Source organism: Pleurodeles waltl, chromosome 11 (genome assembly GCF_031143425.1).
Source record: "Pleurodeles waltl isolate 20211129_DDA chromosome 11, aPleWal1.hap1.20221129, whole genome shotgun sequence".
Lineage (NCBI taxonomy): Eukaryota > Metazoa > Chordata > Amphibia > Caudata > Salamandridae > Pleurodeles > Pleurodeles waltl.
In genome coordinates, this window is record NC_090450.1 from 67633132 (window position 1) to 67657366 (window position 24235).

A 24235-nucleotide genomic window follows, 5' to 3' on the forward strand; every position below is an offset into this window, starting at 1 on the left:
TTCCTCATTTATTGCCTGTGTGTGTACAACAAATGCTTAACCACTACTCCTTTGATTAGCCTACTGCTCGACCACACTACCACAAAATAGAGCATTAGTATTATCTCTTTTTGTCACTATCTTACCTCTAAGGGGAACCCTTGGACTCTGTGCATACTATTCCTTACTTTGAAATAGTGCATACAGAGCCAACTTCCTACATTGGTGGATCAACGGTGGGGTACAAGACTTTGCATTTGCTGGACTACTAAGCCAATACCTGATCACACGACAAATTCCAAAAATTGTCATTAGAAATTGATTTTTGCAATTTGAGCTATTTTTCTAAATTTTTAAAAAGTCCTGCTAGGACCTTGTGTTAGTCCCTGTTAGCATTTCTTTTAGAGTTTAAACGTTTTGTGAAAGTTTGAATTAGGTTCTAGAAATAGTTTTAGATTCTTAAAAAGTAATGCCTGGTGCAGAAGAGAATGTGGTGGAGCTCGACCTCACACCTTACCTCCATCTTAAGATGAGGGAGCTAAGGTCTCTCTGCAAAATAAAGAAAATCCCAGTTGGCTTAAGACCCTCCAAACAACAGCTCCAGGAGCTGCTGACAGAGTTTGAAAAAGCCAACCCCTCTGAGGATGACCTCACAGAGGGGGAAGATAGTGACTTGGAGGAGAATTCCTACCTTCCAGTCCTAATTAGGGAGATCAGGGACCCTCAATCCCTGACTCCAACCATAATAGTCAGAGATGCTGCTTCCCTCACAGGAGGGGCCAGCACCTCTGTTATCACTGAGGAGAGCCTCAGTGAAGATAACCCTCTGTTAGCCAGGATGGCCAAAAGATTGGCTTTGGAGAGACAGATCCTAGCCATAGAAAGGGAAAGACAAGAGATGAGTTTTGGTCCAATCCATGGTGGCAGCAACATAAATAGGGTCAGAGATTCTCCTGACATGTTGAAAATCCCAAAAGGGATTGTAACTAAATATGAAGATGGTGATGACATCACCAAATGGTTCACAGCTTTTGAGAGGGCTTGTGCAACCAGAAAAGTAAACAGATCTCACTGGGGTGCTCTCCTTTGGGAAATGTTCACTGGAAAGTGTAGGGATAGACTCCTCACGCTCTCTGGAAAAGATGCAGAATCTTATGACCTCATGAAGGGAACCCTGATTGAGGGCTTTGGATTCTCCACTGAGGAGTATAGAATTAGATTCAGGGGGGCTCAAAAATCCTCGAGCCAGACCTGGGTTGATTTTGTGGACTACTCAGTGAAAACACTGGATGGTTGGATTCAAGGCAGTGGTGTAAATGATTATGATGGGCTGTACAATTTATTTGTGAAAGAACACCTATTAAGTAATTGTTCAAATGATAAACTGCATCAGCATCTGGTAGACCTAGGACCAATTTCTCCCCAAGAATTGGGAAAGAAGGCGGACCATTGGGTCAAGACTAGGGTGACCAAGACTTCCACAGGGGGTGACCAAAAGAAAGGGGTCACAAAGCCTCCCCAGGGGAAGAGTGTTGAGACATCCAAAAACAAAAATAGTCAAGAGTCTTCTACAGTCCCCCAAAAACCTGCACAGGAGGGTGGGCCCAGAGCCTCTTCACAAAACAATTTTGGGTACGAGGGTAAAAACTTTGACCCCAAAAAGGCCTGGTGTCGTAGCTGTAATCAGCCTGGACACCAAACTGGAGACAAGGCCTGTCCCAAGAAAAGTACCACTTCTAACTCCACTCCAGCTAACACTGGAATGGCTAGTCTCCAAGTGGGATCAACAGTGTGCCCAGAGCAAATCAGGTGTCACACTGAAGCTACATTAGTCTCTGAGGGTGGGGTGGATTTAGCCACACTGGCTGCCTGGCCTCCTAACATGCAAAAATACAGGCAGCAGCTCTTAATTAATGGGACAAGTGTAGAAGGCCTTATTCAAAGTTCCTAAAGTACCTACCTGCAATACCTTTCATTTAAAGTATTACATGTAAACTTTGAACCTGTGGTTCTTAAAATAAACTAAGAAAATATATTTTTCTATACAGAAACCTATTGGCCTGGAATTGTCTCTGAGTGTGTGTTCCTCATTTATTGCCTGTGTGTGTAAAACAAATGCTTAACACTACTTGTAAGGAAATGCCTCCTTGGCATGGTTGCCCCCTGACTTTTTGCCTTTGCTGATGCTATGTTTACAATTGAAAGTGTGCTGAGGCCTGCTAACCAGGCCCCAGCACCAGTGTTCTTTCCCTAACCTGTACTTTTGTATCCACAATTGGCAGACCCTGGCATCCAGATAAGTCCCTTGTAACTGGTACTTCTAGTACCAAGGGCCCTGATGCCAAGGAAGGTCTCTAAGGGCTGCAGCATGTCTTATGCCACCCCGGAGACCTCTCACTCAGCACAGACACCCTGCTTGCCAGCTTGTGTGTGCTAGTGAGGACAAAACGAGTAAGTCGACATGGCACTCCCCTCAGGGTGCCATGCCAGCCTCTCACTGCCTATGCAGTATAGGTAAGACACCCCTCTAGCAGGCCTTACAGCCCTAAGGCAGGGTGCACTATACCATAGGTGAGGGTACCAGTGCATGAGCATGGTACCCCTACAGTGTCTAAACAAAACCTTAGACATTGTAAGTGCAGGGTAGCCATAAGAGTATATGGTCTGGGAGTTTGTCAAACACGAACTCCACAGCACCATAATGGCTACACTGAAAACTGGGAAGTTTGGTATCAAACTTCTCAGCACAATAAATGCACACTGATGCCAGTGTACATTTTATTGTAAAATACACCCCAGAGGGCACCTTAGAGGTGCCCCCTGAAACTTAACCGACTATCTGTGTAGGCTGACTAGTTTTAGCAGCCTGCCACAAACCGAGACATGTTGCTGGCCCCATGGGGAGAGTGCCTTTGTCACTCTGAGGCCAGTAACAAAGCCTGCACTGGGTGGAGATGCTAACACCTCCCCCAGGCAGGAATTGTCACACCTGGCGGTGAGCCTCAAAGGCTCACCTCCTTTGTGCCAACCCAGCAGGACACTCCAGCTAGTGGAGTTGCCCGCCCCCTCCGGCCAGGCCCCACTTTTGGCGGCAAGGACGGAGAAAATAATGAGAAAAACAAGGAGTCGTCACTGGCCAGTCAGGACAGCCCCTAAGGTGTCCTGAGCTGAAGTGACTCTAACTTTTAGAAATCCTCCATCTTGCAGATGGAGGATTCCCCCAATAGGGTTAGGATTGTGACCCCCTCCCCTTGGGAGGAGGCACAAAGAGGGTGTACCCACCCTCAGGGCTAGTAGCCATTGGCTACTAACCCCCCAGACCTAAACATGCCCTTAAATTTAGTATTTAAGGGCTACCCTGAACCCTAGAAAATTAGATTCCTGCAACTACAAGAAGAAGGACTGCCCAGCTGAAAACCCCTGCAGCGGAAGACCAGAAGACGACAACTGCCTTGGCTCCAGAAACTCACCGGCCTGTCTCCTGCCTTCCAAAGATCCTGCTCCAGCGACGCCTTCCAAAGGGACCAGCGACCTCGACATCCTCTGAGGACTGCCCCTGCTTCGAAAAGACAAGAAACTCCCGAGGACAGCGGACCTGCTCCAAGAAAAGCTGCAACTTTGTTTCCAGCAGCTGTAAAGAACCCTGCAAGCTCCCCGCAAGAAGCGTGAGACTTGCAACACTGCACCCGGCGACCCCGACTCGGCTGGTGGAGATCCGACACCTCAGGCGGGACCCCAGGACTACTCTGATACTGTGAGTACCAAAACCTGTCCCCCCTGAGCCCCCACAGCGCCGCCTGCAGAGGGAATCCCGAGGCTTCCCCTGACCGCGACTCTTTGAACCTAAAGTCCCGACGCCTGGGAGAGACCCTGCACCCGCAGCCCCCAGGACCTAAAGGACCGGACTTTCACTGGAGAAGTGACCCCCAGGAGTCCCTCTCCCTTGTCCAAGTGGAGGTTTCCCCGAGGAATCCCCCCCTTGCCTGCCTGCAGCGCTGAAGAGATCCCGAGATCTCTCATAGACTAACATTGCGAACCCGACGCTTGTTTCTACACTGCACCCGGCCGCCCCCGCGCCGCTGAGGGTGAAATTTCTGTGTGGACTTGTGTCCCCCCCGGTGCCCTACAAAACCCCCCTGGTCTGCCCTCCGAAGACGCGGGTACTTACCTGCAAGCAGACCGGAACCGGGGCACCCCCTTCTCTCCATTCTAGCCTATGTGTTTTGGGCACCACTTTGAACTCTGCACCTGACCGGCCCTGAGCTGCTGGTGTGGTGACTTTGGGGTTGCTCTGAACCCCCAACGGTGGGCTACCTTGGACCAAGAACTGAACCCTGTAAGTGTCTTACTTACCTGGTAAAACTAACCAAAACTTACCTCCCCTAGGAACTGTGAAAATTGCACTAAGTGTCCACTTTTAAAACAGCTATTTGTCAATAACTTGAAAAGTATACATGCAATTTTTGTGATTTAAAGTTCCTAAAATACTTACCTGCAATACCTTTCGAATGAGATATTACATGTAGAATTTGAACCTGTGGTTCTTAAAATAAACTAAGAAAATATATTTTTCTATACAAAAACCTATTGGCTGGATTTGTCTCTGAGTGTGTGTACCTCATTTATTGTCTATGTGTATGTACAACAAATGCTTAACACTACTCCTTGGATAAGCCTACTGCTCGACCACACTACCACAAAATAGAGCATTAGTATTATCTCTTTTTACCACTATTTTACCTCTAAGGGGAACCCTTGGACTCTGTGCATGCTATTCCTTACTTTGAAATAGCACATACAGAGCCAACTTCCTACATTGGTGGATCAGCGGTGGGGTACAAGACTTTGCATTTGCTGGACTACTCAGCCAATACCTGATCACACGACAAATTCCAAAATTGTCATTAGAAATTCATTTTTGCAATTTAAAATTTTTCTAAATTCTTAAAAGTCCTGCTAGGGCCTTGTGTGTTAAGTCCCTGTTTAGCATTGTCTTTTAGAGTTTAAAAGTTTGTTAAAGGTTTGAAATTAGATTCTAGAAACAGTTTTAGATTCTTTAAAAAGACTTCCAACTTTTAGCAAAATAATGTCTGATACAGAGATGAATGTGGTGGAACTCGACACCACACCTTACCTCCATCTTAAGATGAGGGAGCTAAGGTCTCTCTGTAATATCAAAAAAATAACCATTGGCTCCAGACCTACCAAAATTCAGCTCCAGGAGCTGTTGGCAGAGTTTGAAAAAGCCAACCCCTCTGATGATGACCTCACAGAGGAAGAAATTAGTGACTTGGAGGCCAATGTCCCTCCTCCAGTCCTAAATAGAGAGAACAGGACCCCTCAAGTCCTGTCTCCAACTGTGTTAGTCAGAAATAGTGAGTCCCTCACAGGAGGGTCCCACATTTCTGAAATCACTGAGGATGCTCTCAGTGAAGATGACCTCCTGTTAGCCAGGATGGCCAAAAGATTGGCTTTAGAGAGACAGCTCCTAGCCATAGAAAGGGAAAGACAAGAGATGGGCCTAGGACCCATCAATGGTGGCAGCAATATAAATAGGGTCAGAGATTCTCCTGACATGTTAAAAATCCCCAAAGGGATTGTGACAAAATTTGAAGATGGTGATGACATCACCAAGTGGTTCACAGCTTTTGAGAGGGCTTGTGTAACCAGAAAAGTGAACAGATCTCACTGGGGTGCTCTCCTTTGGGAAATGTTCACTGGAAAGTGTAGGGATAGACTCCTCACACTCTCTGGAAAAGATGCAGAATCTTATGACCTCATGAAGGGTACCCTGATTGAGGGCTTTGGATTCTCCACTGAGGAGTACAGGATTAGGTTCAGGGGGGCTCAAAAATCCTCGAGCCAGACCTGGGTTGACTTTGTTGACTACTCAGTGAAAACACTAGATGGTTGGATTCAAGGCAGTGGTGTAAGTAATTATGATGGGCTGTACAATTTATTTGTGAAAGAACACCTGTTAAGTAATTGTTTCAATGATAAACTGCATCAGCATCTGGTAGACCTAGGACCAATTTCTCCCCAAGAATTGGGAAAGAAGGCGGACCATTGGGTCAAGACAAGGGTGTCCAAGACTTCAACAGGGGGTGACCAAAAGAAAGGGGTCACAAAGACTCCCCAGGGGAAGAGTGTTGAGACATCCAAAAACAAAAATAGTCAAGAGTCTTCTACAGGCCCCCAAAAAACTGCACAGGAGGGTGGGCCCAGAGCCTCTTCACAAAACAATGGGTACAAGGGTAAAAACTTTGATCCCAAAAAGGCCTGGTGTCATAGCTGTAAACAGCATGGACACCAAACTGGAGACAAGGCCTGTCCCAAGAAAGGTTCCACTCCAAACTCCCATCCAGGTAACACTGGTATGGCTAGTCTCCAAGTGGGATCAACAGTGTGCCCAGAGCAAATCAGGGTCCACACTGAAGCTATTCTAGTTTCTGAGGGTGGGGTGGATTTAGCCACACTAGCTGTCTGGCCGCCTAACATGCAAAAATACAGACAGCAACTCTTAATTAATGGGACTAGAATAGAGGGCCTGAGGGATACAGGTGCCAGTGTCACCATGGTGACAGAGAAACTGGTTTCCCCTGGCCAATACCTGACTGGAAAAACTTACACAGTCACCAACGCTGACAATCAGAGAAAAGTACATCCCATGGCAATGGTTACTTTAGAATGGGGAGGGGTCAATGGCCTGAAACAGGTGGTGGTCTCCTCAAATATCCCAGTGGACTGTCTGCTTGGAAATGACCTGGAGTCCTCAGCATGGGCTGAGGTAGAACTAAAAACCCATGCAGCAATGCTGGGTATCCCTGAACTGGTGTGTGTGAAAACAAGAGCGCAATGCAAGGCACAGGGTGAACAAGTAGAGCTGGAGTCTGGAAGAATGGCCCAGCCTACCAAGAGAACAGGAAAGTCAGTTGGGAAACCAACTACAACACAGCAAAAGAAAGGGAACCTCTCTTCTCAGGAAGAAGTTCTGCCCTCTGAGGGAACTGAGCCTTTGGAGCTTGAACCTTATCAGGTTGAGCTCTTAGGCCCAGGGGGACCCTCAAGGGAGGAGCTGTGTAAGGGACAAGAAACCTGTCCCTCTCTTGAAGGCCTTAGGCAGCAAGCTGCTGAAGAGTCCAAAGGCAAGAAAAATGGAACGCATAGGGTCTATTGGGAAGATGGACTCCTGTACACTGAGGCCAGAGACCCCAAACCTGGTGCCACTAGGAGAGTGGTAGTGCCTCAGCTGTTCAGGAAGTTCATCCTAACATTGGCCCATGACATTCCCCTTGCTGGACATTTGAGACAAACCAAGACGTGGGAGAGGTTAGTCAACCACTTCTACTGGCCCAATATGTCCAACATGGTTAAGGAGTTTTGCCTCTCCTGCCCCACCTGTCAAGCCAGTGGTAAGACAGGTGGACATCCAAAGGCCCCCCTCATTCCACTTCCAGTGGTGGGGGTTCCCTTTGAAAGAGTGGGTGTGGACATAGTTGGTCCACTGGAACCTCCCACAGCCTCAGGAAATATGTATATCCTGGTAGTAGTGGATCATGCTACCAGGTATCCTGAAGCTATTCCCCTTAGGTCGACTACTGCCCCTGCAGTAGCCAAGGCCCTCATTGGTATCTTTACCAGAGTGGGTTTCCCTAAGGAGGTGGTGTCTGACAGAGGTACCAACTTCATGTCAGCATACCTAAAGCACATGTGGAATGAGTGTGGAGTGACTTATAAATTCACTACACCATACCATCCACAAACTAATGGCTTGGTTGAGAGATTCAACAAGACATTAAAAGGCATGATCATGGGGCTCCCAGAAAAACTCAAAAGGAGATGGGATGTCCTCTTGCCATGTCTGCTTTTCGCTTACAGAGAGGTGCCACAGAAGGGAGTAGGATTCTCACCCTTTGAACTTCTGTTTGGTCATCCTGTAAGGGGACCACTTGCCCTTGTTAAAGAAGGCTGGGAGAGACCTCTCCATGAGCCTAAACAGGACATAGTGGACTATGTACTTGGCCTTCGCTCTAGAATGGCAGTGTACATGGAAAAGGCACCCAAAAACCTTGAGGCCAGCCAACAGCTCCAGAAGTTTTGGTATGACCAAAAGGCTGCACTGGTTGAGTTCCAACCAGGGCAGAAAGTCTGGGTTCTGGAGCCTGTGGCTCCCAGGGCACTCCAGGACAAATGGAGTGGCCCTTACCCAGTGCTAGAAAGGAAGAGTCAGGTCACCTACCTGGTGGACCTGGGCACAAGCAGGAGCCCCAAGAGGGTGATCCATGTGAACCGCCTTAAGCTCTTCCATGACAGGGCTGATGTGAATCTGTTGATGGTAACAGATGAGGATCAGGAGGCAGAGAGTGAACCTCTCCCTGATCTTCTGTCATCAGACCCAAAAGATGGCACAGTAGATGGAGTGATCTACTCAGACACCCTCTCTGGCCAACAGCAAGCTGATTGTAGGAGAGTCCTACAACAGTTTCCTGAACTCTTCTCCTTAACCCCTGGTCAGACACACCTGTGTACCCATGATGTGGACACAGGAGACAGCATGCCTGTCAAGAACAAAATCTTTAGACAATCTGACCATGTTAAGGAAAGCATCAAGGTGGAAGTCCACAAGATGCTGGAATTGGGAGTAATTGAGCGCTCTGACAGCCCCTGGGCTAGCCCAGTGGTCTTAGTCCCCAAACCTCACACCAAAGATGGCAGGAAAGAGATGAGGTTTTGTGTGGACTACAGAGGGCTCAATTCTGTCACCAAGACAGATGCTCATCCAATTCCAAGAGCTGATGAGCTCATAGATAAATTAGGTGCTGCCAAATTCTTAAGTACCTTTGACTTGACAGCAGGGTACTGGCAAATAAAAATGGCACCTGGAGCAAAAGAGAAAACAGCATTCTCCACACCGGATGGGCATTATCAGTTTACTGTTATGCCCTTTGGTTTAAAGAATGCCCCTGCCACCTTCCAAAGGTTGGTGAATCAAGTCCTTGCTGGCTTGGAGTCCTTTAGCACAGCTTATCTTGATGATATTGCTGTCTTTAGCTCCACCTGGCAGGATCACCTGGTCCACCTGAAGAAGGTTTTGAAGGCTCTGCAATCTGCAGGCCTCTCTATCAAGGCATCCAAATGCCAGATAGGGCAGGGAACTGTGGTTTACTTGGGCCACCTTGTAGGTGGAGGCCAAGTTCAGCCACTCCAACCCAAGATCCAGACTATTCTGGACTGGGTAGCTCCAAAAACCCAGACTCAAGTCAGGGCATTCCTTGGCTTGACTGGGTATTACAGGAGGTTTGTGAAGGGATATGGATCCATTGTGACAGCCCTCACTGAACTCACCTCCAAGAAAATGCCCAAGAAAGTGAACTGGACTGTGGAATGCCAACAGGCCTTTGACACCCTGAAACAAGCAATGTGCTCAGCACCAGTTCTAAAAGCTCCAGATTATTCTAAGCAGTTCATTGTGCAGACTGATGCCTCTGAACATGGGATAGGGGCAGTTTTGTCCCAAACAAATGATGATGGCCTTGACCAGCCTGTTGCTTTCATTAGCAGGAGGTTACTCCCCAGGGAGCAGCGTTGGAGTGCCATTGAGAGGGAGGCCTTTGCTGTGGTTTGGTCCCTGAAGAAGCTGAGACCATACCTCTTTGGGACTCACTTCCTAGTTCAAACTGACCACAGACCTCTCAAATGGCTGATGCAAATGAAAGGTGAAAATCCTAAACTGTTGAGGTGGTCCATCTCCCTACAGGGAATGGACTTTACAGTGGAACACAGACCTGGGACTGCCCATGCCAATGCAGATGGCCTTTCCAGGTTCTTCCACTTAGAAAATGAAGACTCTCTTGGGAAAGGTTAGTCTCATCCTCTTTCGTTTGGGGGGGGGGTTGTGTAAGGAAATGCCTCCTTGGCATGGTTGGCCCCTGACTTTTTGCCTTTGCTGATGCTATGTTTACAATTGAAAGTGTGCTGAGGCCTGCTAACCAGGCCCCAGCACCAGTGTTCTTTCCCTAACCTGTACTTTTGTATCCACAATTGGCAGACCCTGGCATCCAGATAAGTCCCTTGTAACTGGTACTTCTAGTACCAAGGGCCCTGATGCCAAGGAAGGTCTCTAAGGGCTGCAGCATGTCTTATGCCACCCCGGAGACCTCTCACTCAGCACAGACACCCTGCTTGCCAGCTTGTGTGTGCTAGTGAGGACAAAACGAGTAAGTCGACATGGTACTCCCCTCAGGGTGCCATGCCAGCCTCTCACTGCCTATGCAGTATAGGTAAGACACCCCTCTAGCAGGCCTTACAGCCCTAAGGCAGGGTGCACTATACCATAGCTGAGGGTACCAGTGCATGAGCATGGTACCCCTACAGTGTCTAAACAAAACCTTAGACATTGTAAGTGCAGGGTAGCCATAAGAGTATATGGTCTGGGAGTTTGTCAAACATGAACTCCACAGCACCATAATGGCTACACTGAAAACTGGGAAGTTTGGTATCAAACTTCTCAGCACAATAAATGCACACTGATGCCAGTGTACATTTTATTGTAAAATACACCCCAGAGGGCACCTTAGAGGTGCCCCCTGAAACTTAACCGACTATCTGTGTAGGCTGACTAGTTTTAGCAGCCTGCCACAAACCGAGACATGTTGCTGGCCCCATGGGGAGAGTGCCTTTGTCACTCTGAGGCCAGTAACAAAGCCTGCACTGGGTGGAGATGCTAACACCTCCCCCAGGCAGGAATTGTCACACCTGGCGGTGAGCCTCAAAGGCTCACCTCCTTTGTGCCAACCCAGCAGGACACTCCAGCTAGTGGAGTTGCCCGCCCCCTCCGGCCAGGCCCCACTTTTGGCGGCAAGGCCGGAGAAAATAATGAGAAAAACAAGGAGGAGTCACTGGCCAGTCAGGACAGCCCCTAAGGTGTCCTGAGCTGAAGTGACTCTAACTTTTAGAAATCCTCCATCTTGCAGATGGAGGATTCCCCCAATAGGGTTAGGATTGTGACCCCCTCCCCTTGGGAGGAGGCACAAAGAGGGTGTACCCACCCTCAGGGCTAGTAGCCATTGGCTACTAACCCCCCAGACCTAAACACGCCCTTAAATTTAGTATTTAAGGGCTACCCTGAACCCTAGAAAATTAGATTCCTGCAACTACAAGAAGGACTGCCCAGCTGAAAACCCCTGCAGCGGAAGACCAGAAGACGACAACTGCCTTGGCTCCAGAAACTCACCGGCCTGTCTCCTGCCTTCCAAAGATCCTGCTCCAGCGACGCCTTCCAAAGGGACCAGCGACCTCGACATCCTCTGAGGACTGCCCCTGCTTCGAAAAGACAAGAAACTCCCGAGGACAGCGGACCTGCTCCAAGAAAAGCTGCAACTTTGTTTCCAGCAGCTGTAAAGAACCCTGCAAGCTCCCCGCAAGAAGCGTGAGACTTGCAACACTGCACCCGGCGACCCCGACTCGGCTGGTGGAGATCCGACACCTCAGGCGGGACCCCAGGACTACTCTGATACTGTGAGTACCAAAACCTGTCCCCCCTGAGCCCCCACAGCGCCGCCTGCAGAGGGAATCCCGAGGCTTCCCCTGACCGCGACTCTTTGAACCTAAAGTCCCGACGCCTGGGAGAGACCCTGCACCCGCAGCCCCCAGGACCTAAAGGACCGGACTTTCACTGGAGAAGTGACCCCCAGGAGTCCCTCTCCCTTGTCCAAGTGGAGGTTTCCCCGAGGAATCCCCCCCTTGCCTGCCTGCAGCGCTGAAGAGATCCCGAGATCTCTCATAGACTAACATTGCGAACCCGACGCTTGTTTCTACACTGCACCCGGCCGCCCCGCGCCGCTGAGGGTGAAATTTCTGTGTGGACTTGTGTCCCCCCCGGTGCCCTACAAAACCCCCCTGGTCTGCCCTCCGAAGACGCGGGTACTTACCTGCAAGCAGACCGGAACCGGGGCACCCCCTTCTCTCCATTCTAGCCTATGTGTTTTGGGCACCACTTTGAACTCTGCACCTGACCGGCCCTGAGCTGCTGGTGTGGTGACTTTGGGGTTGCTCTGAACCCCCAACGGTGGGCTACCTTGGACCAAGAACTGAACCCTGTAAGTGTCTTACTTACCTGGTAAAACTAACCAAAACTTACCTCCCCTAGGAACTGTGAAAATTGCACTAAGTGTCCACTTTTAAAACAGCTATTTGTCAATAACTTGAAAAGTATACATGCAATTTTTGTGATTTAAAGTTCCTAAAATACTTACCTGCAATACCTTTCGAATGAGATATTACATGTAGAATTTGAACCTGTGGTTCTTAAAATAAACTAAGAAAAGATATTTTTCTATACAAAAACCTATTGGCTGGATTTGTCTCTGAGTGTGTGTACCTCATTTATTGTCTATGTGTATGTACAACAAATGCTTAACACTACTCCTTGGATAAGCCTACTGCTCGACCACACTACCACAAAATAGAGCCATTAGTATTATCTCTTTTTACCACTATTTTACCTCTAAGGGGAACCCTTGGACTCTGTGCATGCTATTCCTTACTTTGAAATAGCACATACAGAGCCAACTTCCTACACTACTCCTTTGATAAGCCTACTGCTCGACCACACTACCACAAAATAGAGCATTAGTATTATCTCTTTTTGCCACTATCTTACCTCTAAGGGAAACCCTTGGACTCTGTGCATAATATTCCTTACTTTGAAATAGTGCATACAGAGCCAACTTACTACAGTCGTCCGCTGCCTTTTGGTTAGAAATAACGTATACATATATACCACAGTCCTGTGCCTGTAAAGCTGACTGCCCAGCTGCTTGTGCCTGACAGTTTAGGATGCTGAATATTCCTGATTCACGCAGGACTTTTAGGAACCAGAGAGCGAGCCACTATTAGCTACCACATACCGAAGTGAAAAATGCCCTGGATTTGGACACACACTAGCTATCTAGATCTGCTTTCCGTTAGTCAACTTCAGATGGATCGTTTCCTCGGATATCCTTCAGTTCCCATTATTTGCTTTTGTTTCCAGATGTTCGAGAGCACTGTATAAACAGTCTGTGTTCAAGAGCTGATGAAGGATTTTTTTTATTTTAATTGTATTTTTTTTAATTTATTCTTTACAAATAGCCTTCCTGTGTCAAAGCTGGTTCCATAGGTGGAACTCATTGCAGTTGTGTGAACTGCAATGAATAGTTCATTCAAGCCTACCCAGACAGCTTCCATTCAGAATCTTTCATGGAAAGTAGTCCTGCTTGATCTAATCTCCACAAGAAGAGACAGAAATATTTTTATTATTCAAGGACCATACCTTAGATTCTTGAAATGCAAGGTTGTTTTGCTTGTGAATCCTTATTTGTTAGGTTCCAGCATCTTTCAATCAGGCAAGTTTGTCATTCCTATTTTCTTTCCTAATCCGTCTTTGGAGCCTGAGAGCTATCCAGCTCGCCTCAAATTTAAGAGATGTTTCAAATTTTACCTGCAAAGGATTTATACAAAGCTACCCAACCATTTGTTTCATTTTCTGAGGACCAAAGGACAAGTTCCATAAAGCAGGTGTCATTGAGTAGCAGATGCCAACACCCTTTGTCATGAGAAACTCGGAACACTTTTGAGAGGCGAAGGGATAGCCCATTCAGTACCTTCTTTGCATGTGTTCCCTTGGTGAATATCTGCAGACTGAGCCCGACACATACATTCACCAAACACTACTGCATTAAGGTTCAGAGTAACAATGACCTGGCAGTGTGACAACCAGTGCTCTGATACCTTTTTACATATTGTGCGCCTCCGTCTGCCTCCTTTTATTTTCTGATATGCTGCTCTCTTGGTATAAGTCGAATATTTATGAAATTATAAGTTCATGTAAGCTCATGTACTACAGACCAAATGGTGATATATCCAATTCAATGTAAACAATTATCTTCTGATTGATTCCCTGGAACAAATCAACTGAGGTGATTGTAGGTGTTAACTTGATTTAACATTATTGATCCTTAAAAAAGCAGTACAAATCAATACAATTAAAATTCATGCAGAAAAATGAAAGTACTGCAAATACAAAATATTTTTTTATACCAGACTAGCCTACTTATCTTAATTGTTTGGTGGTTTACCATCCAAAATGAATTATCATTATTTTCAGCTGTGTAGCCTTTACACAGACATTTGCTATTTGACTGAAAATGTAGAGAAGAGGATAGCATTAACATTAGTTATCAATGCACCATGTCTGAGATATGGTAAATAAACCTCTCTGTAGATTGTAAGGTTGAATGGTAGTTTTTACTTACTGTTGGTATTCATTTGATTAATCTGTAAAGTATAATATTTTTGCTGTACTTAGATTTCACAGTTACAAGATGATTCCTTATATATAGGCTACTAGTCCCAACATAAAAATACTCTTACTCTGAAACCCCCAAAAAGATTGTTTTGGGTAAATACACTTAATATGAACAGGTCTCCTTTGTTTTGCAATGGCATACAGTTGACAGCAGCTGTCCACTGGCTCTTCATTTGGACCCTCCTGATTGACCTTCATAAAGCGTATCTCTGTCTCTCTCTCTCTTTCTCTCTCTCAATATTGACAAGAACAATAATGTCCTATTTCAGGGTGTTTGTTTAGCCCTTACTCGTTTGCTATTAGTATGACCACCAAGATAAAATGGATTGTCATCTTCCTGCTGTGAGGATAACATGATTAATCTCTCTAGCAAACATACGAAACCATAGAATACATTTTTTGCACTGATTTGTACTAAAGCATTCTGTCGTTGCTGAATAATTCAACAGGGTATTCTTCCTCCACAGGTTCTGAAATATGAGCAATACTTGGATAACTTGCTGGTTCGATTTTTACTCAAGAAGGCACTGACAAACCAAAGGATAGGACATTTTTTCTTTTGGCACTTAAAGTAAGTTTGGTTGCTCTGCTATAATGTCTACCTCTACAGTTAATATTGATGCAGACAGTTTACGGAGTTTACACCAAAAACAGTTTTGTCCAAAGGTGTTTAAATTGTAGGTCTGCTCATAACCCACTACTACTTGTACACTTGTGTATCAGTTTGTGAAGGACAAAAAAGCTTAGGCACCCTATCTGGATTCCAAACTGTGACCTGCAGGTATCTGGCCAATGATGATAGGTGTGCACCTAAGGATTTTCTCATTTGTTTCTCAAAAAATAGTTTTTATAAGCAACTTACAAAAAGCATTCAGTCAAGTTACCTCATAGCTATTGTATTAGCGTGTGAAAATATTGCATGGATTGTGCTTACTTCATTGTAACAGAACAAAGTAGTTCAACAAAACGTGGGATGGTGTATTTCCGTATTAACATGTCTGTTATGCATGAGATGAATTAGCTCTATACCTTTTTAATTCAAATAAGTTGTGATTGAAGTAATTTGTTCTGCTTTGGTAGGTCCGAAATGCACAATAAAACTGTCAGCCAGAGGTTTGGTTTACTTTTGGAGTCCTATTGCCGTGCTTGCGGGATGTACTTAAAGCACTTGAGCAGACAGGTTGAGGCAATGGAGAAGCTTATCAACCTCACAGACATTCTTAAACAGGAGAAGAAGGATGAAACGCAAAAGGTACATGGTAAACAAGATGGTGCATGTGGCCATATTAATATAGCAGAATCTGATCAGTTCCCTTGGTCTCTGCCCTCCTGCCAAATGTGATCCTTCTGCTTACAAACAGTATTAGGGGCTAAGTTTTTGGGTTGTAGGGGAATCTTGTAGGTTTTAGGATGGGTATGGGTTTTTAGGTGGTAAGGGAACTCTTAGATTAGGGTGGTGAGAATTTTGGGGTGGGAAGGATTTTTTGATTGTAGGTAAAAGGTGTGTGTGTATATATATGTGTATATATATGTTCGATGGCATGTGTAGCTGCAGATACACATGCTGTGCACATCCCGCCATCTGGTGTTGGGCTCGGAGTGTTACAAGTTGTTTTTCTTCGAAGAAGTCTTTTGAGTCACGAGATCGAGGGACTCCTCCCATTTCGGCTCCATTGCGCATGGGCGTCGACTCCATCTTAGATTGTTTTTTTTCCGCCATCGGGTTCGGACGTGTTCCTTTTCGCTCCGTGTTTCGGGTCGGAAAGTTAGTTAGAATCTCTGAAAAATCGTCGGTATTGTTTGCGTTCGGTATCGGGTTAGTTACAACAGATAGACACCGACTTTTAAAGAGCTCCGGTGGCCCTTCGGGGTTTTTCTTCGATTTCCCCCCGTCGGGGCCTGGTCGGCCCGGCCACATGTCTCTTCAAGGCTGATGGAACTGACCCCATTCCGCTTCTGCCCAAAATGTCATAACAAGTATCCATATACAGATCAGCATCTGGTCTGTAACTTGTGTCTGTCTCCAGAGCACAAGGAGGATACCTGTGAAGCCTGTCGAGCGTTTCGGTCGAGGAAGACATTAAGAGACCGAAGAGCGAGAAGACTGCAGATGGCGTCAGCGCCGACAGGACAAGGGCGTTTCGAGGAGGAAGAAGAAAGCTTCTCCATCCACGAATCGGACTCGGACGAGCTCGATCCCGAAGAAACGCCGAAAACCGTGAGTAAGACGTCGAAACATAAAACTCACGAGAAGACAACAAAAGCCCAGGGGACGCCACCGCCAACAGGCCATGGCTCAACCCGAAAAATAGGTGACCGATTATCGGCACCGAAAAAGGGCATGCATGTGGCGAAGTCATCCGACTCCGGTCGAGATACCGCCACACAACAATCTCTGGCCCGAGACAGCGGCTCCGAGCAGACTCGGCACCGAAACGGTTCTGCACCGAGACACCACGACGCCGAAAATAAAGAAGGTTTCCTCGGAGCCAAAAAAGGCGACCGAAAATATTTCGATTCCGAAACACCCAGCCTCGGAACCGAAAACTGGTTCCTACACAGAGGAAGAGGGATTGCCCTCCCAGATGCAAGGACATAAGTTCGGAGAGGAACTTGAATCTGTTGAGCCAGACTACACTCAAAGAAGGCTCCACATACAAAAAGACACAGGGAAGATAAGCACCCTTCCCCCAATTAAAATGAAAAGAAGACTTGCCTTTCAAGAAAATGACAAGCAGCCACAGGCAAAGGTGGCAAGACAAACAACTCCACCACCATCAATTCACACATCACCAGTGGCCACTCCACCACTGATGCAATCCCCGACTCATACTGCAATGAGTCAAGATGATCCTGATGCGTGGGACCTTTATGATGCTCCTGTATCAGATAACAGCCCAGACTGTTACCCTGCGAGGCCGTCGCCACCTGAAGACAGTACATCCTACACGCAGGTGGTCTGAAGGGCAGCTGCGTTTCATAACGTCACCTTGCATTCAGAACTAATTGAGGATGACTTTTTGTTTAATACACTCTCTTCCACTCATAGCCAATACCAAAGCTTACCTATGCTCCCTGGAATGCTAAAACATTCCAAACAAATATTTCAGGATCCTGTAAAAGGCAGAGCCATAACTCCAAGGGTGGAGAAAAAGTACAAGCCACCACCAACAGACCCTGTTTATATTACGCAGCAATTAACACCAGATTCTGTGGTTGTTGGGGCAGCTCGCAAGAGAGCAAACTCTCATACCTAGGGAGATGCACCACCTCCAGACAAGGAGAGTCGCAAATTCGATGCTGCTGGTAAGAGTTGCAGCACAAGCAGCAAACCAATGGCGTATTGCCAATTCACAAGCACTTTTGGCAAGATACGATAGAGCTCATTGGGACGAAATGCAGCATTTCATAGAACACTTACCCAAAGAGTTCCAGAAAAGGGCACAACAAGTGGTAGAAGAAGGACAAAGTATCTCCAATAATCAGATACGGTCATCAATGGACGCAGCAGATTCGGCTGCAAGGACAGTAAATACTGCAATAACAATAAGGAGACACGCATGGTTGCGTACGTCAGGATTCAAGCCGGAAATACAACAAGCCGTGCTGAATATGGCCTTTAATGGACAGCAGTTGTTTGGGCCGGAAGTCGACACTGCTATTGAAAAACTCAAAAAGGATACTGATGGGCCATGGGCGCACTCTACTCCCCACAAAGCAGAGGCACATTTCGCAAAACACCATTTAGGGGAGGGTTTCGAGGTCAACCTACAGAGGCCACAACCTCCCAAGCAAGGCCCACTTATCAAAGCCAATATCAGCGGGAAAGTTTTCGGGGGCAATATAGAGGGGCACAATTCCAAAAAAATAGAGGGAAGTTCCAAAACCCCTCAAAACAAGCAGTGACTTCCAAGTCACACATCCCCAACACATAACACCTGTGGGGGGGAGACTAAGCCAATTTTACAAACATTGGGAGGAAATAACAACAGACACTTGGGTACTGGCAATTATCCAGAATGGTTATTGCATAGAATTTCGCAAATTCCCTTCAAACGCCCCACCGAAAACACACAATATGTCAAAACAACATATAGATCTTCTAGGACTAGAAGTTCAGGCATTGTTACTAAAAGAAGCAATAGAATTAGTACCAAAACACCAGAAAGGAACAGGAGTTTACTCTCTGTACTTTCCCATACCCAAAAAAGACAAGAGTCTGAGACCTATATTAGATCTCCGAACATTAAATACCTACATCAAATCAGATCACTTTCACATGGTGACATTACAAGACGTAATCCCACTACTCAAACAACAAGACTACATGACAACACTAGACCTAAAGGATGCATATTTCCATATACCGATACATCCGTCACACAGAAAGTAATTAAGGTTTGTATTCCAAGGGATACATTACCAATTCAAGGTGTTGCCATTCGGAATAACAACTACGCCAAGAGTTTTTACAAAATGCCTCGCAGTCGTAGCTGCACATATCAGAAGGCAGCAAATACATGTGTTCCCGTACCTAGACGATTGGTTAATCAAAACCAACACGCTAGAAAGGTGTTCACAACACACAAAGTATGTCATAGAAACCCTCCTCAAACTAGGTTTCTCAATCAACTACACAAAGTCACACCTTCTGCCGTGTCAAACACAGCAATACTTAGGGGCGACAATCAACACAGCAAAAGGGATTGCCACTCCAAGTCCACAAAGGGTTCAGGCATTTCACAATGTAATACAGGCCATGTATCCAAAACAAAGAATTCAAGTCAAAATGGTGATGAAACTCCTAGGCATGATGTCCTCATGCATACCCATTGTCCAAAAAGCAAGGTTGCACATGCGGCCATTACAACAGTGCCTAGCATCACAGTGGTCACAGGCACAGGGTCAACTTCTAGATCTGGTGTTGGTAGACTGCCAAACATACACCTCGCTTCAGTGGTGGAACAGTATACATTTAAACCAAGGGCGGCCTTTCCAAGACCCAGTGCCACAATATGTAATAACGACAGATGCCTCCATGATAGGGTGGGGAGCACACCTCAATCAATACAGCATCGAAGGACAATGGGACACTCACCAAAAACAGTTTCACATAAATCACTTAGAACTATTGGCAGTATTTCTAGCGCTAAAAGCATTTCAACCCATAATAAGCCACAAACACATTCTTGTCAAAACAGACAACATGACAACGATGTATTACCTAAACAAACAGGGAGGGACACACTCAACACAGTTGTGTCTCCTGGCACAGAAAATATGGCATTGGGCGATTCACAACCACATTCGCCTAATAGCACAATTTATTCCAGGAATTCAGAATCAGTTAGCAGACAATCTCTCTCGGAATCACCAACAGATCCACGAATGGGAGATTCACCCCCAAATACTAAATACTTACTTCCAGAGTTGGGGAACACCACAAATAGATCTATTTGCAACAAAGGAAAACGCAAAATGCCAAAACTTCGCATCCAGGTACCCACAAAATGCCAAAACTTTGCATCCAGGTACCCACAAGATCAGTCCCAGGGCAATGCGTTATGGATGAGTTGGTCAGGGATATTTGCTTACGCTTTTCCCCCTCTCCCACTCCTTCCATATCTAGTAAACAAGTTGAGTCAAAACAAACTCAAACTCATACTAATAGCGCCAACATGGGCAAGACAACCTTGGTACACAACACTACTAGACCTCTCAGTAGTGCCTCATGTCAAACTACCAAACATACCAGATCTGTTAACGCAACACAAACAACAGATCAGACACCCAAATCCAGCATCGCTGAATCTAGCAATCTGGCTCCTGAAGTCCTAGAGTTCGGACACTTAGACCTTAGACATGAATGTATGGAGGTCATAAAACAAGCTAGGAAACCTACCACTAGACATTGCTATGCAAATAAGTGGAAAAGATTTGTTTATTACTGCCATAATAATCAAATTCAACCCTTACACGCATCTGCCAAAGACATCGTAGGATACTTACTACATCTGCAAAAGTCAAAGCTAGCTTTTTCTTCCATTAAGATACATCTTACAGCAATTTCAGCTTACCTGCAAATTACGCACTCAACTTCTCTATTTAGAATACCAGTCATAAAAGCATTTATGGAAGGTCTAAAGAGAATTATACCACCAAGAACACCACCAGTTCCTTCATGGAACCTCAACATTGTCTTAACATGACTCATGGGTCCACCTTTTGAGCCCATGCACTCTTGTGAAATGCAATACTTAACATGGAAAGTTGCATTTTTAATTGCCATCACATCTTTAAGAAGAGTAAGTGAGATTCAAGCATTTACCATACAAGAACCATTTATTCAAATACACAAGCATAAAGTAGTTCTACAGACAAATCCAAAATTTCTACCAAAAGTCATATCACCGTTCCACTTAAATCAAACAGTAGAATTACCAGTGTTCTTCCCACAGCCAGACTCTGTAGCTGAAAGAGCACTACATACATTAGATATCAAAAGAGCGTTAATGTACTACATTGACAGAACAAAACTAATTCGAAAAACAAAACAATTATTTATTGCTTTCCAAAAACCTCATACAGGAAATCCAATTTCTAAGCAAGGCATTGCTAGATGGATAGTTAAGTGCATTCAAACCTGTTATCTTAAAGCAAACGGAAAACTGCCTATTACACCAAAGGCACACTCAACTAGAAAGAAAGGTGCTACCATGGCCTTTCTAGGAAATATTCCAATGACCGAAATATGTAAGGCAGCTACATGGTCTACGCCTCATACATTTACCAAACACTACTGTGTAGATGTGCTAACGGCACAGCAAGCCACAGTAGGCCAAGCAGTACTACGAACATTGTTTCAAACAACTTCAACTCCTACAGGCTGAACCACCGCTTTTGGGGAGATAACTGCTTACTAGTCTATGCACAGCATGTGTATCTGCAGCTACACATGCCATCGAACGGAAAATGTCACTTACCCAGTGTACATCTGTTCGTGGCATTAGTCGCTGCAGATTCACATGCGCCCACCCGCCTCCCCGGGAGCCTGTAGCCGTTTAGAAGTTGATCTTGAACATCTGTATATTTGTAAATATATTACTTTAAACTACATTATGTACATACGTATTCACTCCATTGCATGGGCACTATTACTAGCATATGCAACTCCTACCTCACCCTCTGCGGGGAAAACAATCTAAGATGGAGTCGACGCCCATGCGCAATGGAGCCGAAATGGGAGGAGTCCCTCGATCTCGTGACTCGAAAGACTTCTTCGAAGAAAAACAACTTGTAACACTTCGAGCCCAACACCAGATGGCGGGATGTGCACAGCATGTGAATCTGCAGCGACTAATGCCACGAACAGATGTACACTGGGTAAGTGACATTTTCCATATATATGTGTGTGTGTGTGTGTGTGTGTATATATATATATATATATATATGTATATATATATATGTGTGTTCGATGGCATGTGTAGCTGCAGATACACATGCTGTGCATATCCCGCCATCTAGAGCTCGGAGTGTTACAAGTTGTTTTTCTTCGAAGAAGTCTTTTCGAGTCACGAGATCGAGGGACTCCTCCCATTTTGGCTCCATTGCGCATGGGCGTCGACTCCATCTTAGATTGTTTTCTTTCCGCCATCGGGTTCGGACGTGTTCCTCTTTGCTCCGTGTTTCGGTTCGGAAAGTTAGTTAAATCTCGGAAAACTCTACGGTATTGTTTGCGTTCGGTATCGGGTTAGTTATAGCAGATCGACACCGAATAAAAGAAGAGCACCGGTAGCCCTTCGGGGCTCCCATTCCCCGGCGGGGCTTGGTCGGCCCGACCGCGTGCGTCTTCAAGGCTAATGGAACGGACCCCATTCCACTTCTGCCCCGAATGCCACAATAAGTATCCTTACACAGACCAGCATTTGGTCTGTAATTTGTGTTTGTTCCCCGAACACAAAGAGGATACCTGCGAGGCCTGCCGGCCATTTCGGTCGAAAAAGACGCTACGGGACCAGAGAGCTCGAAGGCTTCAAATGGTATCGACGCCGGCAGGACAATACGACGTCGAAGAGGAGGAGACTTACTCCATTCCGGATTCGGACTCCGACGAGGCCGAAAGTGAGCAGCCGGCAAAAACCGTGAGTAAAACTGCCCCGGCCAAAACTCACACCAAGATAATGAAAGCACAGGGGACGCCACCGCCGGCAGGCCATGGCTTAACCCGTAAACACGGTGACCAACCATCGGCACCAAAAAAGGGCACACACGTGTCAAAGACATCCGACTGCGGTCGAGATACCGGCACAGAGATACTGGCTCCGACCAGACTCGAAACCGAGATACCGGCTCCGACCAAAGTCGGCACCGAGAGATCGGCACCCCGAAACCGAAAAATGTGGCTTCGGAGCCGAAAAAGACTGCGGGAAAAAGTTTCGGTGCCGAAACAGAGCACCTATTCTGAAGAATAAGGCCTGTCATCACAACTTCAAGCCCATAAATTTGGACAAGAATTGGAGCTGGGAGAGCCAGACTATACACAAAGAAGGCTCCATATTCAGAAAGACACAGGGAAAATAAGAACTCTTCCCCCTATTAAAATAAAAAGGAAACTTGCTTTCCAAGAAACAGATAAACAGTCAAAAGCAAAGGTGGCGAAAAAAAAATCCACCACGTTTTTCGCCACAACCATCCCCACAGCACTCACCGCAACTGTCACCAATTGCAACACCCCCTATAATGCAATCTCCAACGCACACAGGGATGACCCAGGATGACCCAGATGCATGGGATCTATACGATGCACCAGTATCTGACAATAGTCCAGACTGCTACCCGGCAAGACCGTCACCACCTGAAGACAGTACTGCTTACATGCAGGTGGTGTCCAGGGCAGCTACTTTTCACAATGCAGCACTGCATGCTGAACCTATTGAGGATGACTTTTTATTTAACACTTTGTCGTCAACACACAGCCAGTACCAGAGTCTGCCGATGTTACCAGGGATGTTAAAACACGCAAAACAAGTGTTTCAAGACCCGTCAAATGCAGAGCTATTACACCTAGGGTGGACAAAAAGTACAAGCCTCCCCCTACGGACCCTGTGTACATCACGCAACAACTAACACCTGACTCAGTGGTAGTAGGCGCAGCACACAAAAGGGCAAACTCACAAACTTCTGGGGATGCACCACCACCCGACAAAGAAAGTCGAAAATTTGATGCAGCCGGGAAAAGAGTTGCAGCACAGGCAGCAAATCAATGGCGCATTGCCAATTCACAGGCTTTATTGGCAAGATATGACCGGGCTCATTGGGAAGAAATGCAGCATTTTATTGAACATCTTCCCAAGGAGTTTCAAAATCGTGCACAGCAAGTGGTGGAGGAGGGCCAAAGTATCTCCAACAACCAGATACGATTGGCAATGGACGCAGCGGACACAGCCGCCAGAACTGTGAACACAGCGGTCACTATTCGGAGACACACATGGCTCCGCACCTCCGGATTTAAGCCAGAGATCCAACAGGCTGTGCTTAATATGCCTTTTAATGGACAACAGTTGTTTGGGCCGGAGGTGGATACAGCTGTAGAGAAGCTAAAGAAGGACACTGACACGGCCAAAGCCATGGGCGCGCTCTACTCCCCACAGAGCAGAGTCACCTTTAGAAAGCCACACTTTAGAGGGGGTTTCGAGCCCAAAGCACAGAACCCTCAACCTCACAAGCCAGACCCACATACCAGGGCCAGTATCAAAGAGGAGGCTTTCGGGGACAATATAGAGGTGGACAGTTCCCTAAAACCAGAGGGAAATTCCAAAGCCCAAAAAACCCACAAACTAAACAGTGACTTCAATGTCACAAATCCCCAACACCAGTGGGGGGGAGACTCACAGATTATTACAAAAATTG

General features: G+C 46.2%; 1 protein-coding gene across 2 annotated transcripts in view; it reads left to right on the top strand.

Moving 5' to 3' along the window:
• Window positions 1-24235, top strand: part of PIK3CA (phosphatidylinositol-4,5-bisphosphate 3-kinase catalytic subunit alpha) — a 372723-nt gene that overhangs the window by 269642 nt on the left and 78846 nt on the right. For both annotated transcript variants that reach the window (XM_069213071.1, XM_069213070.1), the window contains exons 12-13: window positions 14794-14897; window positions 15407-15578. In XM_069213071.1, coding sequence (XP_069069172.1) covers window positions 14794-14897; window positions 15407-15578 — 276 coding nt within the window. The remainder of the gene's footprint in view (window positions 1-14793; window positions 14898-15406; window positions 15579-24235) is intronic.